The sequence below is a fragment of the Acinonyx jubatus genome, chromosome A3 (genome assembly GCF_027475565.1).
Source record: "Acinonyx jubatus isolate Ajub_Pintada_27869175 chromosome A3, VMU_Ajub_asm_v1.0, whole genome shotgun sequence".
Taxonomy (NCBI): Eukaryota; Metazoa; Chordata; class Mammalia; order Carnivora; family Felidae; genus Acinonyx; species Acinonyx jubatus.
The window spans coordinates 116,051,641-116,077,504 of NC_069388.1; the positions used below are offsets into that span (position 1 = coordinate 116,051,641).

General features: G+C 39.3%; 1 protein-coding gene across 4 annotated transcripts in view; it reads right to left on the reverse strand.

The window, feature by feature from the left end:
• Positions 1–277: 277 nt before the first annotated feature.
• SLC4A1AP (solute carrier family 4 member 1 adaptor protein) overlaps positions 278–25,864 on the reverse strand; it is a 28,430-nt gene continuing 2,843 nt past the window's right edge. Inside the window, exons 3-15 of one of the 4 annotated variants that reach the window (XM_053201079.1) lie at positions 24,859–24,981; positions 23,329–23,389; positions 22,858–22,997; positions 18,775–18,810; positions 16,341–16,501; positions 15,470–15,539; positions 14,930–15,116; positions 10,821–10,932; positions 8,596–8,836; positions 5,788–5,874; positions 4,480–4,547; positions 2,735–2,804; positions 278–619 (exon numbers count right to left, since the gene is read on the reverse strand). In XM_053201079.1, coding sequence (XP_053057054.1) covers positions 570–619; positions 2,735–2,804; positions 4,480–4,547; positions 5,788–5,874; positions 8,596–8,836; positions 10,821–10,932; positions 14,930–15,116; positions 15,470–15,539; positions 16,341–16,501; positions 18,775–18,810; positions 22,858–22,997; positions 23,329–23,389; positions 24,859–24,981 — 1,406 coding nt within the window. In that variant the 3' untranslated portion in view covers positions 278–569. Of the gene's footprint in view, positions 620–2,734; positions 2,805–4,479; positions 4,548–5,787; positions 5,875–8,589; positions 8,837–10,820; positions 10,933–14,929; positions 15,117–15,469; positions 15,540–16,340; positions 16,502–18,774; positions 18,811–22,857; positions 22,998–23,328; positions 23,390–24,858; positions 24,982–25,864 lie in introns of those variants that run through there. The other 3 variants (XM_053201080.1, XM_015064177.3, XR_008289607.1) reach the window with 3 other exon arrangements.

A 25,864-nucleotide genomic window follows, 5' to 3' on the forward strand; every position in this document is an offset into this window, starting at 1 on the left:
GGTGTGCCACGGTCCCGGACTGCATCCTGATAAATCAGGGTCTGTCCTCAAACCTGGCAGTGTGAGGGGGTAGGAAGCTCTCCCTCTGTGTCTACTTTCAGTTCCAGGAATGACAGGGACACCCAGGGTCACACCATGGCATGACCTCCTATCTCAACACTTATTGGAGGAGGAGGCCATATCAGTGAATCCTAGAGCCCAACTGCCAGAAGCACCCTATTCCTCAGAAGCACAGTTCCTAAAACTTAACGAATGAAAGACACTGTGGCCTTAAACATGAGACATCTTCACCTTCTCTTTTAATAGAGTCATGTCTCTCACTTTACCAATTCTCAAAATATATGGTTTCTCTTTACATACATACACAAACACTTTTAAACATAAATGCCAAATTCAAAAGAAGCAGAGGAGTAGATAAATTTATGGAGCCACAGAATGGGAGAAAAGGCCAGTCACCAGATTTTACAAAAGATCACCTGAACTCCTTCTCTGGACATTCAACTTGACATATTATCCTAAATATCCCATGTCACATGGTCCACAAGTCTTCCTTTAGGATTCTGAAGCAGTCAATAGCCATACTTGTCATTAAGATGGGTCCTGCCATCTCCACTTTGGCCTAGATCAAAGTATAAAGAAAAAAAAGAAATACATTCACTTCTCCAAAGTCAGGAGGGAAAAGATACCCAGACATTAGTGTCCGAAAAAGTAAAACAGACAAAGAGGTTTCTTCTATTCCAGAACTCTGCCCTTTGGCATATGATTTCAAAACATGGTCGTCTTTTCATGTCTACCTTCACATTTATTAGCTGATAAAAAGCAAACATTTCTAGGACCAAAATTTCTGTTAACTACTAGTGTATGAGAAACTTGATCCATAGAAAAAGCAACCTGTGATAAGCTTATGGGGAGCAAGCACCTCATATACTGCCTTAAGTGTGTGTGTATGAACATAAGCTGTATACTCTCTATAGAATGTAATTCACAATCTCAAAAATGTTTATAGTCTCTCATCCAGTATGTTAACTTTTACGACTTTTTTTTTCTACACACACAACTCTACACTTGCAAAATTATGTTGTTAGAGACTACTTACTGCAGAGTTGTTTATAATAGCAAAACTGGAAAACAGCAAATATTCACTGAGGGAACTGGTTAAATAAGTAAAGGTATATCTATACCATAAAAAAGAACTATGCTACAAGGAGAAAGAGAGAGAGAGAGAGAGAGAGAGAGAGAGAGAGAGAGAGAGAGAGAGAAAGAAAGAAAGAAAGAAAGAAAGAAAGAAAGAAAGAAAGAAAGAAAGAAAGAAAGAAAGAAAAGGAAATCTATAAATAGATACGGAAGGATATCCATAGAGTGATAAGTACAAAACAGAAAGGTACAGAATATGCTTCTATTTGTGTAAAAAAGGTGGTGAAATATCATGTATTTTATTGTTTACACAGACATTTCACGTGACACATATAAGAAGCCACAGAGGGGCTCCTGGGTGGCTCTGTCTATCAAGCATCTGACTCTTGATTTCGGCTCAGGTCATGAGCTCACAGTGAGATTGAGCCCTGAGTCAGGCTCTGTGCTGACAGTGTGGAGCCTGCTTGGGATTCTCTTTCTCCCTACCCTCCCCTCAAAATAAGTAAATAAACATTTTTTTTTAAGTCATAAGAAAGTGATATTTTGTTGGCTTTAATGGAAAATACTGAGTAGCTGAGGTAGAACTAGAAGTTGTTGTTTTTTAACTTGAAAGAAATTTTAAAATACATGCAGAAGAGAAAAATACAATGAACCTCCATGTACTCATCACCCAGCTAAAACAATTATCAATATGTGGCAAATCCTGCTTTGTCTACTACTCCCTCATCCTCTGCTTCTACTGGATTATCTTTTTTTTTTGTTAATGTTTATTTATTTTTGAGAGAGAGAAAGAGAGGGAGGGAGGGAGGGGCAGAGAGAGGCGGAGACACAGAATCCAAAGCAGGCTCCAGGCTCTGAGCTGTCAGCACAGAGCTCAACATGGAGCTCAAACTCATGAACGAGATCATGACCTGAGCCAAAGTCAGACACTTAACCGACTGAGCCACCCAGGCATTATCTTAAGGCAAATCTCAATTATCATTCCACCTGTGAACATTCTGTACACAGTCCTAGAAGAACTTTTCCTAAAAAACATAATTCACACTTTGAAATAATTAATAATTTCCTAATAGTATCAAACATCTGGCTAGTATGCAAAATTATCCAACTCGTATGTAACTTTTTTAATAGTTGTTTGTTCCAGGGGCGCCTGGGTGGCTCAGTCGGTTAAGCGTCTGACTTCGGCTCAGGTCATGACCTCATGGCTCGTGAGTTTGAGTCCCTGCATCAGGCTCTGTGCTGACAGCTCAGAGCCTGGAGCCTGCTTTGGATTCTGTGTCTCCCTCTCTCCCTGTCCCTCCCCTAGTTGTGCTCTATCTCTCTCTGTCTCTCAAAAATAAATAAACGTTAAAAATTAAAAAAAAAAAAATAGTGGTTTGTTCCAATAAGGATCCAAGCAGAATCCACAAATTATACTTGGTTGATATATCTCTTTAGATCTTTTACTCTACCTGTTCCCCTAGAAGGGAGAATTTTCCCACTTCATACTCTTATAAAAACTTCACATTTTGAACCTTAAACATACATTACCTACTCAGAAATATAAATAAGTCTTAAGGAGAATAAGTCTCAGAAGAGAAGAAAAGTAAATACAATCTACCTTCAGGTGGGACCCACACACAGTAGTCTGGGTCATCTTCTGGATATCTGGAGGAAAGTGTTGCTGGAAGCTGCAAAGAAAACATAAGTTATTTTACTGAAAATAATTTTAACTCTAAGAACTATTATCCCTATGCCTGTCAGCAAACAAAAACTAAGAGCAGCTTCCATTAATTACCTTCGCATAAGTAACCAAAAAATGGCAGAACATCTCTGAACCTTGACTTTTTCCTGTAAAGCCTCAACAAGCTGATTTTCAGCCAGTGAGAGTGAGTGAGGTTTTTTAAAAGAGGCAGTTAACAGAGATATGAGTTCTATGGTATGATCTCCATACAGGGAATTTTGGTATTTGTCTTTTGATCTAGGTGGAGAAAAGAGTTAACAGAGCAAGCCTGACTGCTATCCTTTGAAAAGCCTATTTGCAAGGTTGGCCCTCGCCTAGTTTCTGGGGACTTGGATTTCAGGAGGGTTCCTACTACCCTGATAAAAGTGGCTCACTATGCCTAAACTGTCTGTAAAAAACAATAGGGTTCATGCTGAACATCTACTTTCCTTCTTGGAGAATGAAACTGGAGTACATGCCAGGCAGGAGGTACCCATATGATCAGTCCCCAGTGGGCACTGAGTCTCTAATGGGCCTCGCTGGTTAGCAACATTTCACAAGATGTCACAACTCACTGCTAAGGGAATTAAGCACATCCTGTGTGACTCCACTGAAAAAGGACTCTTGGAAGCTTAGCCTGGTTTCCTCAGACTTTGCCCCATGTGCCTTTTCCTTCTGTTGACTGTGCTTGGTATCCTTTACTGTAGTAAATCACAGCTGTGAGTACAACTACATGCTGAGTCCTGTGAGGCCTCCTATGAATTATCTAGCCTGAGGGTGGTCTTACGGACCTCCTAACACAACTAGCAATCCCACTTTTGGAAACTTACTGTATCCATACAAAATTTTGTACACACAAGATTAGTCCTTATAGCACTGTTATAATAAAAGACTAGAAACAACCCAGCGTCAGGGCGCCTGGGTGGCTCATTTGGTTGAGTGTCTGACTTCGACTCAGGTGATGATCTCACAGTTTGTGGATTCGAGCCCCATGTCGGGCTCTGTGCTGACAGCTCAGAGCCTGGAGCCTGCTTTGGATTCTCTGTCTCCTTCTCTCTCTCTCTCTCTCTCTCTCTCTCTCTCTCTCAATCTCTCTTTCCCTCTCTGCCCCTTCTCTGCTCGTGCTCTATCTCTTTCTCAAAAATAAACATTTTTAAAAATTAAAAAGAAAACAAAAGAAACAACCCAGCATCAATCTATGGAGAAATGGTTAAGTATAGTACATCCATACAGTAGGAAGCCCTTGGTATACCAATACCTATTATGATTTCCACAATAGGTTAAAAAAAAAAAAAGATGTACAATGCAGTACATTACCTTCTATTTTCCGTGTAATAAAAGGTCAAATAAGAATATATTATTCAAATGTCTTTGTATGGCATAAAAGGATATGAACAAAGATTCACAAATTAATAAAAGAGGTATATGCACAGTTATAGGGAACAGTGTGGATGGAGACAACAGAGAATTCAGAAAACAAAAATTCAAAAATAAGAGAGCCCAGACTTCTAGAAGAGGAGGTATTACGCAGTTGGGAACTCTGCTAAGGTGATCCCCAAAAATTCACTCTTCTGAATGTGGTCCATGACAAGGGGATTCATTTTTACTCCTAGAGATATGAAGATTATGACTAAGGTACTTACTTTGCCTGGACCGGGAGCTTTCTTTTTCTTCAATTCATTTCTGTTTTTCTCATATTCATTCTTTGATGCTAATTTGAGAAAAAGAAAAAAAAAGAGGCAACAGCTATTTCAGAATAAGTAAAATAGAAAAGAAAAATTCCTCCTTAGAGAACATTAAAAAAATTGAAGAAAACATGTAACAACCAAATTCTTAAAAATTCCCTCTACTGTAAAGATTCTATTAAAGAGAGAATTTTCCCTCTGCTAATAACCCTAGCTTTCAAATCCAAACGCTGTTCTAGAGCTTGAATATAATCGCACTATTTGAAAAAGGAAAGGAAAATGGGCTGATTTTACTATTTTACAGTTCAACCATTACAGTTAAAAGCAGTAGAGGGGTGCCTAGGTGGCTCAGTCAGTGAGCATCCAACTTTTGATTTCGGCTCAAGTCATGATCTCCCGGTTTGTGGGTTTGAGCCCATATCTGTACTGTTAGTGCAGAGACTGCTTGAAATTCTCTCTCTGTCCCTTTCCCACTCTCTCAAAAATAAATAAATAAACACTTTTTAAAAAAAAAAAAAAGCAGGGGTGCCTGGATGGCTCAGCTGGTTAAGTGTCTGACTCTTGGTTTCAGCTCAGGTCATGATCTCACGGTTTGTGGGTTCGAGCCCCACATCAGGCTCTGTGCTGGGTGGCTGGTGTCAAGCCTGCTTGGTATCCTCTCTGTTCTCCCTCTCTCTGCCCCTCCCCTGCTCATGCACTCTCTCTCTCTTTCTCTCTCTCAAAAATAAATAAACATTAAAATAAATGTTTATTTATTTTTTTAATGTTTATTAAACATGAAAAACAACAAATGGTAAGATGATGACCTGAGCTGAAGTCAACGCTCAAACGACTGAGCCACCCAGGCACCCCAATAAACATTAAAAAAAAAAAAAAAAAAAGGCAGTAGAAAACCAGTCCTTTTTATTAAAAGGCCAACTTTTCAACCAATTTCTTTTAATAGTTTTGGAATCACTCCCATGATAGGCACAGACTCATCTCTGGGAGATGGAAAATTGTGGAGGGCTATGCATGGCCATGGGAAGAGTGAAGGCATCAGGTATTCTGCAGGTCAGGAAAATGGAACCCAAGAGGCAGAAAAGGAATAAAGAAAGGCAAATGGGATGGCAGCAAACATAACCTCTCATATGTTCCAGCAGCGTCTCCCCCCAGCATGCTCTGTGAAAGGCCACGCTCTGTGCTGCTTCAGCTCGACTCCAACCCCTCCTCTGACACCAGCTGGTTGCTTATGTGCAGAGCAGCTAAGGAGGCGGCTACGCTACTTGCCTGAGGGTTCCTCACATGATGCAGCTGTTTCACTAATCTCTTGATAATCTTTATTCTGTTGCACTTGGCTGAGTTGAGATATGTTCTCTATAAAATGCAGAACCAGAGTGTACTGTTATTATTTAATTCATAGGAGGGAACCAAGAAAACAAAGGCAAAAGCAAGAAAAGCTAAGTAAATACAGAATCATCCAGCCTTACCATCATTAGCTTCAATAACCTTAATTAGATTTTCAAAAAAAAGTACCTCCATATGTCTAACAGAGAAACCAATTTTCCACTTTAAAAACTGGCCAACTCTGAGCTAAAACTTTTTAGCAGTACTTACCAAAACCCTTAAAAATGTACATATTCCTTGGCCTAGAAATTCTACTTCCAGGAACAGATTCAAAGAAAATAATCAGAGATGAATACCAAGATTTATTACATACAGTATGTTTATAATAGCAAAAATTAACAAATAATGTACAGGTCTAACAATATGGAGTTGATTAAATCAATCGTGGCACATGCATATGATGGACCACTATGCTTATTGAAGTCACATTTTAAAAGAACATTTTAAGACATGGGAATGCAAGCTGGTGCAGCCACTCTGGAAAACAGTATGGAGGTTCCTCAAAAAATTAAAAATAGAACTACCTTATGACCCAGCAATTGCACTACTAGGTATTTATCCAAGGGATACTGGTGTGCTGTTTCGAAGGGACACATGCACCCCAATGTTTATAGCAGCACTATCAACAATAGCCAAAGTATGGAAAGAGCCCAAATGTCCATTGACAGATGAATGGATAAAGAAGATGTGGTATATATATACAATGGAGTTTTACTCGGCAATCAAAAAGAATGAAATCTTGCCATTTGCAGCTACATGGATGGAACTGGAGGGTATTGTGCTAAGTGAAATTAGTCAGAGAAAGACAAATAGCATATGATTTCACTCATATGAGGACTTTAAGAGACAAAACAGATGAACATAAGGGAAGGGAAGCAAAAATAATATAAAAACAGGGAGAGGGACAAAACATAAGAGACTCTTACATATGAAGAACAAACAGAGGGTTACTGGAGGGATTATGGGAGGGCGATGGGCTAAATGGGTCAGGGGCATTAAGGAATCTACTCCTGAAGGGGCGCCTGGGTGGCTCAGTTAGTTGAGCGTCCGACTTCAGCTCAGGTCATGATCTCGCAGCTCGTGAGTTTGCACCCCACGTTGGGCTCTGTGCTGACAGCTCAGAGCCTGGAGCCTGCTTCCGATTCTGTGTCTCCCTCTCTTCCCCAACCCACTCGCATTCTGTCTCTGTCTCTGTCTCTCTCAAAAATAAACAAACATTAAAAAAATAAAAACTAAAAAAAAAACAAAAGGACTTTACTCCTGAAATCATTGTTGCACTATATGCTAACTAATTTGGATGTAAATTTAAAAAAAAATTTTGTTTAATAATAAAATTAAAAACAAAAAAATTAATTAAAAAATTAATTAATTAAAAAAATAAAAGAACATGTCAAAACAGAGAAAAAAACAGATTATAAAATAGCATGTACAACATAATCCTAATAGTGAAAAAAAAAGAGGCCTAGAGTAATCCCTAATCAGCTGCAAATTTACTAATTAATGTATCTTTACCAAATTTTAAAATCTTCTATTTTTATACACACACATATTTCCTTTGCTCCTTTAAAGAAAAAATACAATACTTATTGCTCCCCTTCCTGCTGGCCTGCTTATATGCCACCCTCACAATATATGGATCAGAGACTAGACTCGTTAAAAAAGCATGTATTACGCACCTTGTTTGAAAAGGCTAAGCATTTTGCCAATAACTAAACAAAAGGAGAATGCAAAAACAAAAGATCTCTCACAGATGAAAAAACAGTAACTTTTCTTTTCTCAAACAACTGAGGATGATTCAAGAGAATGTCTACATACCAGGCCTGTTGTTTTATGTAGATAAGCCTGGTTTGTTTTGGAAGTAGACATGCAAACTTTCCCACACATATTTAATGTCAGTTTTTGTTTTGTTTTTCGTCAAGCTCTCTATTTTCTGTGAAGTCTTAATATTGCCAGACAGTTTGGCCACCCTGCAGGAAAGTAACTCCTGCAGTGGACAAGGAGAGAAAGATACTAAAATGATAAACAATTATCTCTAGGGGTGAGACTGCAGTAGATCTCTCTTTTCTTCTTTGGACTTTGATGTATGATCAGAAGTTTCTAAAATGAATTTATCTTCCTCTTATAATCAGAAGAAAACATATTCAAAAGCCAATCAATTCCCTCTTTTTCATCAAGCCTTTGCTGAGGTGGGTCTCTGCTAGGTGTTCTGCTAGGTACCACGGACAAAAAGATGAATAAGGCACTATGCTTCCTGAGCAGTATGCACAGTGGGTACAATTATGCTTAGCCTCTGTTTTAGGGATAGGGAAAAAAATGAGCAAGAGGAGGTTTATCCTTAAACCACCTAATCAGGCCTCATCATGAACCTAGTCCACTGCCCTCCAATCACATAGTGGCAGCTGCTCAGGGTTATTTCATAGCAACTGTGGTTTCAGATTCCACAGCTTTCAAAGTTTCACAACTCTGGAATACACTGGAAATGCCTGCCCCTATTTTGCAATGAGGATAAATAATGACTGACAGTCAAAGAAAGACCAAGAAAATATGTTTCCACAGAGTCAGCTGTGTTATATATCATAAAGTGCCACAAAGTCAAAATGCACAAGCAAGAACTGGCTTTGCTTTTTAGACCTCTGCACAATTAATGCAAATGCCCCACTGAACAGCATAGAAAGGAGAAGAAAGATTTACCATGGTTTTTTGTTTCTTTAGAACATGTGAGATCAGTGGGAGGCCTCGCTTCCTGTACTGCTTCTTCTGGCTCTATCTCTGCCTGTAACCTACTGCTCTCAGCCTCCATTTTTTTCTTTTCATCCTCCTCCTTTTCCTTCTCCACATCTTCTTCTTCTTCTTCCTCCTCCTCTTCTACTTCAGGCTCATCCTTCATTCTCATTAGAGCTGGAGGGAGTTCTGGACGTTTGGGAGGTAACTTCTATAAAGGAAACAAAACCATGAATGAAGAGTTCCACATAATGAGAAAGAGACAACTCTCCTCAAGGAAGTTAAGCTAAATGTGGAGAATGTCTAACCCCTCCAGGTTGATGAACCCTGCAGAAGTCTGCTGGAAGGAGGACCTGCACATGAGCTTTTATCCATCTGTGGACCCTTAACACATATCTTTATTAGTTTCTAGGGTCCAAAGAATATTAAGTACAAAACAGTTGAAACAGCTTGTAGGGAATGAAAACATTTATTCCAGGCGAGTACCTGCTGCAGGAATTCTGTCCTGTTACCCCTCAGGGGGTTAAAGGATCTTCATCACAAAATCTAAGAAACAGATTATTTGCCTAGATTTTTCACTTTAGATTTAACTCAATTTAAGGAAATAAGACATGTAAATCAGTAAAACAGATCCTGAAGAAAAGACATTCCTTGAAGAATAAAGTCAAACATTCTGATCAAGACCTCTCAATAAAAGTAATTATTAGAAAAAGTTGATTGCAGCTTAAGAAATAGAAAGTACCAAAGTGTACGTTGGGCATATCATTTTTTAAATAAAGGATTTAATTCAGTAATCCTTTCAAGAGAGCTTTTTATTTGATTTTTTAAATTTTATTTTAAGTAGGCTCCACGCCCAACATGGGCCTTGAACTTATGACCCTGAGATTAAGAGTTGTATGCTCTGCTGACTGAGCCATCCAGGCACCCCTAAAGAGAGTTTTTAAGTAGAGTTTTTCCACTAACTAAAACACAAGTACTTCCAGTACCCCCATCCTCACAGAAAAACCTCCATCTCAGGTCAACCACATACTCACTCACAACATATGGCTGGGACTTCAGGCTTCTTCCCCCAGATGGCAGTTTACCCTAATTGAAGGTGCTGGGGGCTGAATTCTGTCCCCACAAAATTCATACGTTTAAGTCCCAATCCTTAGTACCTCAGAAGTAACCATATTTAGAGATAAAATCTTTAAAGAGGTAAATTAAAACAAAGCAGTTAGAGTAGGACCCTAATCCAATATGGCTGGGTTTTTTTTTTTGTTTGGTTTTTTTTTTTTTTTTTTTTGAGAGGGTGAGAGAGAGAAAGAGAGAGAGCGAGCATGCACGGAACGAAAGAACAGGGGAGGGGCAGAGAGAGAGGGAGGGAGAGACTCCCAAGCAGGCTCCGCACTGTCAGCCCCACCTGGGGCTCGATCTCACGAACCTTGATAGTGACCTGAGCCAAAATCTAGATTCAGACGCTTAACCGAGTCACCCAGGCATCCCACTATGACTGGTACTCTTATAAGAGGAGGAGGAGAGGGGAGACACCACAGGTGCAAGTGCACAGACAGGTGACCACGTGAAGATGCAGGAAGAGGGCAGCCATCCCCAAGCCTAGGAAAGAGACCTCAGGGGAAACCAACCCTGCTGGCATGCGGATCTTGGAACTGTAAGAAAATAAATTTCTGTCCTCTAAGCCGCTCAGTCCGTGGTATTTGGTTAGGGCAGCCCTTGCACACTAATACACAAGATTCAGCTCTTTGGGGTGATGAAAACCTTCTAAAAGCTGGACCTGTAAACAGGGATGTATATAAAACAAAAACATTCACCAGTGAAGTGTTAGAGGATAACAGAGAGATCACAAAACTCAAAAAAGAGAGGACCTGGATTTGATTGCCACTCTAGTCACTTAATGATGATGATGATGATGTGTCCCGTAATTAACTTCTCTGACCCTGTTTCCTCACCTGCGAGAGGTAATAATTCCCACAAGTCAGCAAGTGTTGAAGGGATTAAATGAAGTAAGGAACACCACATGGCAGAGCCGGGTGCAGTGACTATATAACTAACAAATGTTGAGTCCTACCAGGAAAAGAGACACTTCTTAAATGCAACATCCATCACAAATTAATACACTGATGTTCAATGTACAAATCAGTTATATGCAAATTGACTTGAGAGCTAAAAGTTTAACACCGTGACCCACAACTTACCCCTACTGTTCCCGTTTTTAATTTGAATTTGCTTCCTCCTTTCATGGCACCAAAGAGAGGCAACGTAAGCTTTTTAGCTTTGTTTTCCACATCTGTAGTCTGACTTTCAGTCCTAAGAAGAAAGAGTAATTGTACATGTCTATTCCAGTGAGGCCAAAATTTTATCTAAAAACACTCTGAACTCTGACAAAGAAATTTCTGGGAAACAAAAATTTCTCCAAAATGAATATCTAAGCATATACCAACAGGAAAAGGCCAACAGAGTCTGAATGGACAATGATACTGCTGACTGTCACAGACACAGGACTATTAAGGGTGAGATGAGGTTCTTAACTTCAGTAAGTCCCAACATGCTACATGACTTCACCTTCATAAAATGATGCTAACAGTACGAAGGTCACTGGCAAATGGGGCAAGATCCCATTCCCACTAAGTGGCAGGAGACGGGTCCACAAAGTAAAGCTCTATTTTCCACCAACCTCGCAAGAGGACCCACAGTGTCTTGCCTGGAGTCCACACTTATCATAACCATGGACAAAGGCTCTGATCACAGAAGTTAAAAAAACAAAAACAAAAAACCTCTGTGAAGGGGCTACGCTGTGTGGTGAGTAATGACAAGGACATAATGAGAGACCTTACAACTGGTGAGTTTGTCAGCGTCTCACTGGCTGGAGAGAGTTATAACAGCTAAGCCCACTAGGGTAAAGCTAAGGAAGAGCAAAAAGAAGAGATTATAAAAATTGGGAAACAGCAGGGGCAAAAAAAAGGACACAGCAAAAACAAAAAGGATGTAGTTGAGCTGACAAGACATTCAGAGAGTAGGCAGAGGTGACGATGACAAGATAGCATGAGGAGACATAGGGAAGGGCAGGCCTGCATTCTGGAATACAGGGACAGCACTGGCACTCAAGATACACAGTGAGCCATATGAGAAAATGACCTTGCTGCTCTATACTGAAGCCCCATTTGTCACTACTACCTTCTTCTACCTAAGTCTTACCCCCTCAGTGGTGCTCTTGGGCCTAGCCTCACCACCTTGCTCTCTACCATGGACAGACCCATTGCCTTGCTAAGGACACCAGAAAAATCCTGCCTGTTTGTCTATAAAGACTTTTCATCAAATACTATCCTTCACAGCCCCTCCCTACAGGTCTCGGGAAGGTTCTAGCATAGAAGACAAAAGCAAGAGCAACCCAGATATTCTTCAGCTCCATTAAATAGCTTGGCTTGTCTGGAAGATGGGCAAAGTCACCCCAAGGAGACAAAATGGCAGAAGACGGGATCCCAATCAAGAGCTGCTTGGGCAGGGGTAGGAGGGGTGTTAGGTAGAAAGGTTGGAAGGTCAACCAAAGTGAGAAGAGGAGGGAGAAGGTACACACATCTGTACATGTGCTGCTGAAGTGAGCACAAGGTACACACATCTGAAGTCCAGGATATAAAGTAGGAGAGGGAGGAGAAACTAAGCAGACACACAGACAGCAGGAAGGGAGGCTGTGGAGGAGACTGGCATACCTTCTCTGGAAGGGATGACTTAGCAAGGGAAAGGATTTCAGAGCTGGAATTAAAATTCACTGTTAATTTGTTTACCCTCAGCTATACCTCCAGAGTTTTTACCCTTTCTCTACAAACACAATGTTACAAATAACTGCTAGGTATAACAGAAACAGGACAATGATCACAATGATGATACAGACACTTTGTCAAGTGCTGTTCGAGTCATCTTTGCAACATCACCAGTACTTCTAATTGACAGACGAGGAAGGCGAAGGTCAAAGAAGTTGCATAATTTGCCTCAAAATGCCCAAAAAGTAATTGATAGAGTTGAGAATGAAAGCCAGGGAGTCTAACTTGAGTGCTAACCCCCCTCCTCACTATCAGTAAATCAAGTGCCACCGGGGTCAAACAAACCTTTGTGGACTGACCTATCAATCACTGCGTTAAATAACCAAACTACACATAAATCTTTTAACAAAACTGCTAGTAATTTAGGGACAAATTTTCTGTACAATCAAGGGCTCCAGATACATAAATACATTTTATCTTTACATCTCGACATAAAAATTGTCCCCCAGTACCTAGATGTTTATCTATACAATGCCCCCAGCATCAAGTCACAGGTTTTGTACACAGGGGTAAGGCGCCGCATACTGACAATCTAAAGCAGTGCCGTCCAACAGAATTTTCTGCAATTATGGAAACGCTCTGCATCCGCACTGTCCAATACAGTAGCCACTATCCACATGTGGCTACTGAGGAGTTAAAATGTGGCTAGTTGTCTGAAGAACTGAGTTTGCAATGTCATTTCATTTTAATATCACATAAGACTAATGGGTGCTATATAGGAAGGACATCACAGATCAAAAGAAAATGAGAAACTTTCTAGAATTAATTACCTTCTTAAGTGTGTGTACCCATCTGGGCAATGCCACTTTTTGAGATGCCCACCTGGATTGTCCTGGATTGTGCTCACTTAAAGTGGCTTATTTCTACAACAACCTACTCAACATTTTCAAAATTTGTTGAGACCACATAGAACAAAATTTGAAAATATTGTCAAGTTGAAAGACTGGACCTTATTCTCTCTCTCTCTCTCTCTCTCTCTCTCTCACACACACACACACACATTCATACACTCATGAATACTAGTCAAGTCTGGGAAAAATTATTCCCAAAATTTTGTTCACAGGGGCGCCTGGGTGGCTCAGTCAGTTAAGCGGCCAACTTCGGCTCAGGTCATGATCTCACGGTCCGTGAGTTTGAGCCCCGCGTCGGGCTCTGTGCTGACCGCTCAGAGCCCGGAGCCTGTTTCAGATTCTGTGTCTCCCTCTCTCTCTGACCCTCCCCGGTTCATGCTCTGTCTCTGTCTCAAAAATAAATAAACGTTAAAAAAAAAAAAAAAATTAAAAAAAAATTAAAAAAAAAAAATTTTGTTCACAAATTACTAAAAAATCTTCTCGATTTCTACAAATGGATTTTCTTCCAAAAATTTCCCCAAAATCAACTTTAGGGGATTATGCCTTCCCCCATTTTAAAGGAAGAAATTCTACTTTAAAAGTATTTAAATACATTAAAATTGTCAACTGGTTCTTAGGAATGACAAATCAGGTGTTAAAATGACAATCTGTGGTTTTAAAATCATAGATAAAAAAATGGTATTACGTTGTTGTACTTGTCTTTCTTTTTCTCTTATGAGCAAGACTGAGCATCATTTTATATAGTTATATAGCTATTTGTATTTCTTTTTCAGTGGCCTGTCAGTTGATATCCTTTTCCCATTTTTCTCTTTGGTAGATGGTTGTCTACTTATTGGAAGGTCTTTATAGATTAGGGAAATTAGCCTTTTGTGCATGTTGCTCTTTAAAATTTACTCTGGGGGCACCTGGGTGGCTCAGCCAGTTGAGCATCTGACTTCAGCTCAGGTCATGATCTCACGGCTCATGAGTTCAAGTCCTGCGTCAGGCTCTGTGCTGACAGCACGGAGCCTGGAGCCTGCTTCAGAATCTATCTCCCTCTCTCTCTGCCCCTCCCCTTCTCATGCTCTGACTTTCTCTCTCTTTCTCAAAAATAAACATTTAAAAAAAAAATCTTTTTAATAAAAAAATAAAAAATAAAGAAGTTTACTCTGCATTAAAAATTAAGAAAAAAATCAGAACTTTCCAATGAAAAAGGAATCAATATAGTTTTCTCTAAAAATCCTACAGCAGTCTATATTTCACAAATGAAATGGCTTTTTACTCTATGAAATCACTGCCTTCTGTGCTTTAAAGGGTTCCCTACAGTCTATTTTTATTCTGTAATGATTATCTAAGAAAATAAAGATATAATGGGACTCCTGGGTAGCTTAGTCGGTAAGCATCCAACTTTGGCTCAGGTCATGATCTCACAGCTTGTGAGTTCAAGCCATGAGTCGGGCTCTACGCTTACAGTAGAGAGCCTTGCTTGGGATTCTCTCTCCCTTGTTCTCTGTCCCCACCCCCCACTCATACCTTCTCTCTCTCTCAAAATAAATAAACTTAAAAACAATTTAAAAAAAAGAAAGATATAATTCAAAACGTTATCTGTGCAAACATGCTTATTTAAAATTTCAAGTATAACTAAGACTTACTTACTTTTTTAGTTCTGGAATCTCTGCTGGTTTTACAATTTTTATCAACCCTTTAAGTCTCTGTAGTTCTTTCCTCAGTTCAAAAGTTCTCAGGTGAAGTTTCTTCCGGGACACACCATCCAATGCACTCCCTGATTTCATTTCTGACATGAACGCATCTAAGGAGTCCTGAGATGGTGACTCTGATAAAGCTGTCCAAGAAAAAGATAATATTGCCTCAAATATTTTAAAACTCAGCCAAAGTTTCTGTAGAATAGTCAGTAACTTAAAGTTGGACAGAGGACATTACTGGTATTAGGAATAAGAAAACAGGTTATAGCTTGGAGACCTTGGGACATCACTTTGCCTTAATGCACTTCATTCCCCTCATCTATTACATAGAAAGTTTAAACCAAATAATTTATAATGTTCCTTATAGTTCTAAGATGTTCTGTTGTTCCTTAGAAAGGCTCCATATTCTGTACATCTTACTAACTAGCTTGGAAGAGTGCAATACTTATGGGAGATGCCTTATACATATTTGTTTCATGGGTCATTAACTTACCTTTGCTTGACGCTTTCAGTTTCTCAGAAATTTCAGAGAGTTCCCTTTCAGCATCATTTAACTTTGCAACCTGTAATGCCCAGATTAACAGGGTTAACAAATGTTTTTCTTCTTTCAAAATACGGTAGCTTTCCTGTCTTCCTCATTTTATTTCCACTATTGTTACAAGTTTAAGAGGATTCAATCAGAAGTGTAATTAAATGTGCTCTTTATGGAGTTAACATTTTCATGTGTTTATATGATTCAAGCTGAGTTAATTTCTGAATTCAGAATTTAACAGAATGAAAGTACAGAACATAGACTTGACTTTACTCAGAAGAAAGAACTCAAGTCATTTCTTTTCACTGATGAATCAAAGAACAAAGCAAAACAAAACAAAACAAAAAAACAACAGATGTTGGGTAATGTTTTAAGCTCTGAATAGTACTAATTATAGTGAAAAGACATGCTATCTTATAATGATTTCATGAAGGATATACTACTTAAGACTATTACCAAACTACATTCCTCAAAATTCCTTTCACAATTCTTGACTGCCAGAAGTCTAAAGTTGATTTCACCTCAGAATGTCCAAATTTGGAACTTTTTCCTTTCTTTTTATGAGATTAACATCATACCCAAAGAATGCTTATGAATGGATCAAGATCCACTGTGAGGCAGACAGAGTCTCTAGCAGCAAGCCAAACTTTTCTCCAACTTGTGTAAGACTAGTTGTTTGTTACTATCAAATTTACAGATCAAGAAAGTTATACTTGAGTACCAGATTTCAACACCACTGCTTTAAAAATTGTAATTATAAAACAAATTTAAATAATATATTATCTTATTAAAAAATTAAACTACCACAGCTACTTCTATAAATAAAACTTGCCAATGATTCAAACGTCTCTGGCTTCTCATCAATCTTCCCAGCCTTCTTCATACGGTTCAGACGCTTCTTTTCAACCAGGCCGGTCCGATCAAGAAATGTGTCATCATCACTATCATAAAAGTCTTCATCCTCCCAGTTCTTGGCTTTCCTTTTCCGAGATACTAGAAGGAGATAAAAAAAAGTGGTAATGAAATAAGTTAAAAAGAAAAAGAATCTTTCAATTATTGAAAGATTCAACAAGCTGTCAAACTACATATAAAAACAAAGGGTTAGGGTGCCTGTGTGGCTTAGTCGGTAAAGCATCCAATTCTTGATTTCAGGGCAGGTCATGATCTCCCATGCTGGCAGTGCAGAGCCTGCTTGGGATTCTCTCTCTCCCCCTCTCTCTCTTCCCCTCCCCTGCTTGCACTCTGGTTCCCTCTCACAAATAAATAAGTCAATGAACAAACTTAAAAATAACAACAACAAAGCGTTAAACCTGGAAGACATTATGCTAAGTGAAATAAGCCAGACACACGATTCCACTTACAAGAGTTAACTAGAATAGTCAAATTCAGAGAAACAGAAGGTAGAATGGTAATCATCAGGGACTAGTGGAAGGAAGAATGAGAAATTAGTGTTTAATGGGTACAAAGTTTCAATATGGGAAGATGAGAAAGTAATGAGATGGACATAGCAATGGTTGCACAACAATGTGAATGTATTTAATACACTTAATGCTCACAATGGTGAATTTTATGATATGTATGTTTTACCACATTAAGAAAAATTAAACAAAGGGCTAATTTATTTAATGAACAAAAGGCTCTCAAAAATCAATGAGTAAAAAAGGAAAAAGATAAATGAGGAAAAGTTCAATAATCTAAAAGAAAATTTGGGAAAGAATAATCAAAGCAGTTCACAGAGAAAGAAATACAATGGCCAAAACATTTTATAAGATGTTAATAATGCCCAATTTGGCAAGGGTACGGGGAAATGGACTCTCAAACATCTGATAGGAATTTACATTGATACACAATCTTCTTTTTTTTTTTTTTTTATGTTTATTCATTTTTGAAAGACATAGAGAGACAGAGCACAAGCAGGGGTGAGGTGGAGAGAGAGGGGGACACAGAATCTGAAGCAGGCTCCAGGCTCTGAGCTGTCAGCACAGAGCCCAATGCGGGGCTCAAACTCACTAACCTCAAGATCATGACCTGAGCCGACATCAGATGCTCAACCGACTGAGCCACCCAGGTACCCTGTTACACAATCTTTTTGATGGTCAACCTCACAATATCTGTCAAATGCAATTGATCTAACAATTCTACTTATAGGAAATTATCCTATGGGTATCAATGCCCTGTTATTTGTAACAGTGAAAATCTGGAAAGCCCATCAAAAGGGAACTATGTTAGCTATTACTTTTTTGTCCACCCTATGCCATCTTACTCCTCTTGTTATGCTAAAAGTACCCCTTTTCTTCTAGAATACTCCTCCTCCATTCCATCTGGATTAGGGGCCATCATGTGACCAAAGCCAAATCGGTAAGAATCCTTCCCTCATATTTATATTTAGATACGTGCAAAAAAGGGCTCTCTTTCCAATGAGATTATGAAAGAGGGAAGATACAAATCTAAGCAGTGAGCAGCCAGCTCTTTTGCATGGGGTAAGAATCTGTCTGCAAAATAAAACCATATGCTCATGTGACAGACTCACACACATACACACACACAGCTTTTATGGTGTCCTGTGACACTGAGACTTCTGGTTTGATAGGACCAGAACTTAAGGTCCTAGTTCATACAGTTCCTCCTTCAATCCTGTAAGCAATTTTTCTCAACCTGGAGAAGAGATGGACAATAGTGGAGATGGAGCCAATAACTTTTCTCCCTAAGCTAGTCTGAATTGGGTTTCTATTATTTACAACCAAAACAGTCCTTATTGAAAAAACTTCATGATTTCCAGGTTAAGATGGTACACTGAACATACATATGTAATTTCACTCTCTCCCCATATCCCACTAAAGCTGTGGTAAAGAGATCTGTTTTAAAAACATTAATCTACTGGGGCACCTGGCTGGCTTAGCTGGCACAGCATGGGACTCTTGATCCTGGGGTTGTGAGTTTGAGTCCCATGTTAGGTACAGAGCTTACTTAAAAATAATTAAACAAACAAACAAATAAATAAACATTAATCTACAAAGACAGAACAGGAGAAGGAATAGCAATACCTAATTTTTGGAAATTATAAAACAGACAGACAAGTGGAAACTTAACTTAGCAGAACTAAAAAAGATGAATCCTAAAACAACAGTGGGGAAAGATGAGAACCAATCTGATGATACTGCAGAATCCTCAAAAGGATCTGGAACCGGGGATAGACAGTAGTGCTAAAATAAAAAGAACTGAGTAAAAGCTGGTTGAGAAAAAGATCCTTCTCCCTGACTACTTACCTCCTCGTCCCCAGAAAAAAATCCAGAGGTTAATCCCTAGAAAGGGTAAGATAAAAAGTCTTTGCATTGTGGACTGCCCAGTTTATGTTCTATATTCTACATATTAAATATGTATTTATTTATTCTAAAAATAGTACTGTCCTGAAAATAGCTGAATTTTGAGAATCTACTCAGCCATCTTCCAGCACTTAGCTCTAAGAATTTCAGGAAGGAAGAATTTCAGGAATTTCATGCAGGAAGTCAGAAGAGTACTCTTTGAGGAATCCCGCCAGCAGAAGAGGAAAAAACCTAACGATTCTTACATGAGGAGTTCCCCGACAAAAGGCCCACATTAATCTATAGTGTTACTCAAAGGTAATAAGCCCCACCTATATATTCCAAGCTGTCAATCACCTTTTTTGTCCCCAGATAAGAATCTACACCCAAGGACTACACAAAAACTGGGAAACACCTCTAACATGCAGGACCGAGACTACACAAAAAAGAAAAGGCAGAGATTCGCAGCAAGATGAGATACTTAAAATCCAGGAAACAACAATAGCATATTATATTTTAAAAATGAATACCCAAAGGACAAAAATGAGTCTTGGAAATTAAAATCTTGATTGCAAAATGTAAAGATAAAGCTGCAGAAATCTCCCAGAAAGAATAAAAAGACATAGAGATAAAAAAAAGAGGGGCGCCTGGGTGGCTTGGTCGGTTGAGCGTCTGACTTCGGCTCAGGTCATGATCTCACGGCCTGTGAGTTCGAGCCCCGCATCGGGCTCTGTGCTGACCGCTCAGAGCCTGCAGCCTGTTTCAGATTCTGTGTCTCCCTCTCTCTCTGCCCCTCCCCTGTTCATGCTCTGTCTCTCTCTGGCTCAAAAACAAATAAACGTTGAAAAAAAAAAAGAAAGAAAAAAAAGGGTAAGAAACTTAAATGGTCAGTCTAAGATGTTCAATATCAAAATAACAAAATTCAAGAGAGAAAGAGAAAACAGAAGGATGAAATGATTAATGGCATAATTCCAGAAATGTTTCTAACTATCAAAGATTTCCAGATCAAAAGGACCCAACAAGTACCTAGAAAAATGGATGAAAATAGACCCACAGAAAGGTACATCATAGTTAAGTTTCAGAAGCTTGAGAACAAAGGGAAGCTCCTACAAACTCCTAGTGTGTGTGCAGGGGATGGGAAATGACATACACTAGATAAGGATTCTGAACCCGTTAGGACTGCAAGAGCAACACTGAATATAAGGTGGTAACGGTAATACCTTCAAAGCTGTGAAGGAAAATTATTTCCCATTTAGAATTCTATTCCTAGCCAAACAATTAACCAAGAGTAAAGCTAGAATAATTGTATTTTCAGAGTGGGGAATTTAATATAGTTTACTTGCTATACATCCTTTCTCAAGAATTCACTACATGTCCACCAAAATGAAAGAGTAGACCAGAAACAACGAAAGAAGTGAAATCCACTGGAGACTATCATCATCCATGACCTCTATTGTTGTACCAGCTTTTTAATCTGCAAAACTACAGAAAGATGTGCTCCACTAAAACAAGGGAATAAACCAAGAAACATGAGAATCTGGGAATCAAGAAACAGAAAATCCAACCCTGGAGAAAGACAAAGGAAATGTCAAGGATGACAGCAAAATGAGGTCCCAGATGACAGTGCTCCAGTAGGTTCAGAGAATAGTGAGCCCTGAAAGAACATTGCTCTGCAGGAGAAATGTTTCCAAAAAAAATCAGAACTGATCAATTACTTGATGTGATTGACCATGTGGAAAAATATACTGAAAGGCTCTTGAAAGATGTGGAAAGAATGAACAGAGCTACAAAAAATCCACACACATGAAAAACAAACAATTATTAACTTTAGGAAAATCAAAAAGAAAAAACTCCTCAGTTTAACTAATATTTGCATAAACATAATCGTGTAAATATTAAATACTGATTTAACAGAGTCAGTACATAATGTTTAAAATAAGTGATTCAGTTGCACCTGGGTGGCTCAGTTGGTTAAGTGTCCAACTCTTGATTTTGGTTCAGGTCATGATCTCACGGTTAGTGGTCATGATCTCACGGTTAGTGGGTTTGAGTCCCACGTCCGGCTCCACACTGACAGCAAGAAGCCTGCTTGGGATTCCCATTCTCTCTACTCCTCCCCTGCTTGCGCACTCTCTCAAAATAAATAAACTTATAAAAAGTTCAATCATAAAATAAAATAAAATAAAATAAAATAAAATAAAATAAAATATTCAAAATAAAACAGCATACTCTTCCTTTTGGGAAATACGGATATTTTTAAATGCCAGAAAAAATAATTAAAAGAGTTAAAAGCCTTCTAAGATTGAAGACTGGGGAGAGGCAGGGCAAGGAACAGGTATATTTTGTGTAAGCCTTTGGTAGTTTTTTGGGTTTTTTAAAATTTTTATTTATTTTGAGAAAGAAAGAGAAAGAACGTGAGTGTGGAAGGGCAAAGAGAGAAGGAGAGAGAATCTCAAGCAGGCTCCAGGCTATTAGTGCACAGCCTAATATGGGGCTTGATCCCATGACCCTGGGATCATGACCTGAGCTGAAATCAAAAGTTGAATGATCAATTGATTGAACCACCCAGGTGCCCCAAGCCTTTGGTAGTTTTAAATAATACATAAGTTACTTTGCGATAATACAAACTAATTTTAGAATAAACACAAATATAACATAAGCCTTTATTAATAAATGATATAGCCAGAAGGGCTTTTTATTTTTATTTATTTTTGAAGTTTATTTTTGAAAGAGAGAGAGAGAGAGGGAATGAACGCAAGGGAGCAGGGCAGAGAGAGATGGAGAGTGAGAGAGAATCCCAAGCAGGCTCCATGCTGTCAGTGCAGAGCCCGACATGGGGCTTGATCCCATAAAGAACCATGAGACCATGACCTGAGCCGAAATCAAGAGTCAGATGCTTAACTGACTAAGCCACCCAGATGTCCCTGACAGGCTTTTAAAAATGAGATAAATTTGGGGCGCCTGGGTGGCACAGTCGGTTAAGTGTCCGACTTCAGCCAGGTCACTATCTCGCGGTCCGGGAGTTCGAGCCCCGCGTCAAGCTCTGAGCTGATGGCTCAGAGCCTGGAGCCTGTTTCCGATTCTGTGTCTCCCTCTCTCTCTGCCCCTCCCCCGTTCATGCTCTGTCTCCCTCTGTCCCAAAAATAAATAAACGTTGAAAAAAAAAATTTAAAAAAAAAATGAGATAAATTTTATGCAATTATATAGACAATATCCATGATACATTCTTACATTAAAATTCTAAGTCATGAAAGAGTATAATATAAATAAATGCATTTGTGTATGAAGTTTGCTTTTTATTAAAGTATCTAGTTCCGAACACAAATCTATACTCATAAAAAATTTCTAAGAAAATATGGCTTCTAAGGAGCGCCTGGGTGGCTTAGTCGGTTGAGTGTCTGACTTTGGCTCCGGTCATGATCTCGCGGTTCTTGAGTTCAAGTCCCGCATCTGGCTCCGTGCTGATGCCTTGGAGCCTGGAGCCTGCTTCAGATTCTGTGTCTCCCTCTCTTTCTGCCCCTCCCCTGCTCATGCTCTGTCTCTGTCTCCAAAAAATAAAATGCATAAAAAAAAAATTTTTTTTTAAAAAAAAGAAAATATGCCTTCCTTTGGGTACTGAGATATGGAATATTTTCTTTTCAGCTCATAGAATTTCACGCAATTTTACATTTTCTCCCTAAAAAGTCATTTCATGGGGCGCCTGGGTGGCTCAGTCGGTTAAGTGGCCAACTTCGGCTCAGGTCATGATCTCGCGGTCCCTGAGTTCGAGCCCCGTGTCAGGCTCTGTGCAGACAGCTCAGAGCCTGGAGCCTGTTTCAGATTCTGTGTCTCCCTCTCTCTGACCCTCCCCCGTTCATGCTCTGTCTCTCTCTGTCTCAAAAATAAATAAACGTTAAAAAAAACAAAATTAAAAAAAAAGTCATTTCGTTGCCTTTTGTGTTAAATTCTTCCTTCCTTTCTTCTTTCTTTCTCTTTTTCTCTCTCCCTTTTTCTCTCTCTGTCCCTTCCTTCCTTCCTTCCAAAAACAAAGTGTTCCCATATACTCACCTGCCTCCTGCCGCAGCAACCCCAAAGTATCAAGGATTCGACAAGCCTCCAGTGAACACTGGATCATTGCTTCTTTTTTCTTTCCCGAATGAATGGCCTCAGCTACCAGTTGTTTTCCAGTTGAATCATCCACAGGTAATCTGTATTGGTTTGGAGTGAATCATAGCATAGTACTAAGCTCCAATTCTCATGAAAAAAACTAATATGCGGTGAAAACAGTCATTTCTTTTGACATGGCTTTTTAATCTCTCCATTCATTTTGTTATATCTTGCCAAGGTTGGACCTTAAATCTTTTCCTAATGCCTCTGACCCATCCCACCCCACCTGCCAATGATATATGTTATTAAACTATCAAGGCCCAAATTCAGGAGTAGCCTAAAAATAAGACTAAAGTTATTCTTTGGGTCTACTGTCTATTACCTAAAATTGGCCACTTTTCACAAAAGGACGTTAATGAGAACAGAACATACCTCACCCTACAGAGCCAAGTGCTGTGCCCCTGTTCATCAAATTCATATTCTAATTCTTCTCCTGTGGGAGGAAGAAAGACAAAACAATTTTAACAGTATATGAAAATTACTAGTTAAGACAAAGGGAAAAGAGAGGAAAGGTTGATAAAAGAATATCAAGATCCAGGGCACCTGGGTGGCTCAGTCAGTTTAAGTGTCTGACTCTTGATGTCAGCTCAGGTCATGATCCCACGATTCATGAGACTGAGCCCCACATCAGGCTCTGAGCTGTCCCTGCTTGGGATTCTCTCTCTCAAAATAAATAAACATTTTAAAAAAATAGAATATCAAGTTCCCATACCTCATTTAACACTAAATTTCAAAGCATTTCACTTCTTATTTCCAGGAATTATTATCTGATAATAAAATAAGGGGGAACTTGAGGCAAAGAAAAGCAAACTCAGACCAGAACAATCAGCTTGCCATAAATAGCTTTGTCCACTACATAGCAACTTTTACACTTATTATAAGTGCAGATGTAAGTTGTCACTTTGGTTTTTAGAAGCACAAATATTGGGGTGCCTGGGTGGCTCAGTTGGCTAAGCATCTGACCTGAGCTCAGGTCATGATCTCGCAGTTTGTGAGTTTGAGCCCCACATCAGGCTCTGTGCTGACAGCTCAGAGTCTGGAGCCTGCTTTGGATTCTGTGTCTCCCTCTCTCTCTCCCCCTCCCCTGCTCATGCTTTGTCTCTGTCTCTCAAAAAATGAATAAACATTAAAAAAAATTTTTAGAAGCACAAATATCAAGGGCAGAATGCAATCAGTTCATATATATATTCACACACATACACACACACACACACACACACACACACACACACACACACACACACACACGTTCTCTCAAAGCATTTCTACTGAAACAGTCCTCTGTGGAAACATTCTTTAAATTATATAAGGTGAACATCCATGTTAAGAATTACAAAAGATGAGGGGCGCATGGGTGGCTCAATTTGTTAAGCTTCCGCCTCTTGATCTCAGCTCAGGTCATGATCTTGTGGTTTGTGGGTTCAAGCCCCGCATTGGGCTCTATGCTGATGGCATACAGCCAGCTTGGGATTCTGCGTCTCCTTCTCTCTGCCCCTCACCTGCCTGTGTGCACGCTCTTTCTCTCAAAATAAATAAATAAATATATAAATAAATAAATAAATAAAAAAAAAAAAAAAAGAATTATAAAAGATCAGATGAAGTAGAAACAAAGAATTTTAAGAAGTTAGGTCAATCTCCCCACCACCCCCAAGTCTAGGATCTTCTGAGAATAATGAGACCAGACGAGTCGGAAAAAAGTAGTCCCTTTTTTCCAACTTTCCAAGAAAGACTAACAAGATTTTTACTGTTTTCAAAATAAACCTGAAGCAACTGACCACAAGGGCAAGAACTGAGCAAGGAGAGCAGCAGATAAAACACAGCATTTCTAAGTACCTTGAAGATCTACAAGACAATGCTGCTGTGGAAACCTTCCACTGGCAGGGTCAGAATCTGTTTACATACCTTCTCGGTCAAAAAAACCTTGGAGAGCCTTTTTTGGATCCTTTATATAGAAGGCCTCCCTTTCCTGCTGAAACTCTAAGACAATGGGGTTCTCTTCAGCCTCGTCCTCTACAGCATCTTCTCCTACAGGATACGGTAAAGAAAGAAAAGACAGACATAAGAAGAGACTATCTGAATGACACCCACTTTTCATTTAGCCTGCATAAAGACACAGTTATCAATGAAAAGAAAGGTGGGGGGTGGGGGACAAGGGGGCATACAAAACCACCAATATAAATATCTTTAGGTTTCCTAAATCGTGTGACAAATTAAAACTTGTTTTCATGGCATCTTTTGTTTTTCCCCCATCACTATATTTCAAAAACAAAATTACCTACCACATTGTCCATCGGAAGAAATCTAAGCTTCTTGGCCTGGCATTCTCATTCTCTATCACCTGGGTCTAATACTCTGTCTCCGATATAATTTCTTAATATTTACCATATCTGCCAGATGGACTGGCCTTCTCATTACCCCTTTAAAATCATCAATCTCTAGGGGCACCTAGGTGGCTCAGTCAGTTAAGAGTCCAGCTTTGGCTCAGGTCATGATCTCACAGCTTGTAAGTTTAAGCCCCACGTTAGGCTCTGTGCTGACAGCTCAGAGCCTAGAACCTGCTTCGGATTCTGTCTCCATCTCTCTCTGCCCCTCCCCTGCTCATGCACTGCCTCTCTCTCTCTCTTTCTCTCTCTCTCTCTCTCTCTCTCAATCTCAAATATAAATAAACATTTAAAAATAATATGGGGCGCCTGGGTGGCTCAGTCGGTTAAGTGTCTGACTTCGGTTCAGGTCATGACCTCATGGCTTGTGACTTCGAGCCCCGCGTCGGGCTCTGGGCTGATAGCTCAGAACCTGGAGCCTGTTTCAGATTGTGTCTCCCTCTCTCTGCCCCTCCCCTGTTCACACTATCTCTGTCTCTCTCAAAAATAAACATTTAAATAAATAAATAAATAAATAAATAAATAAA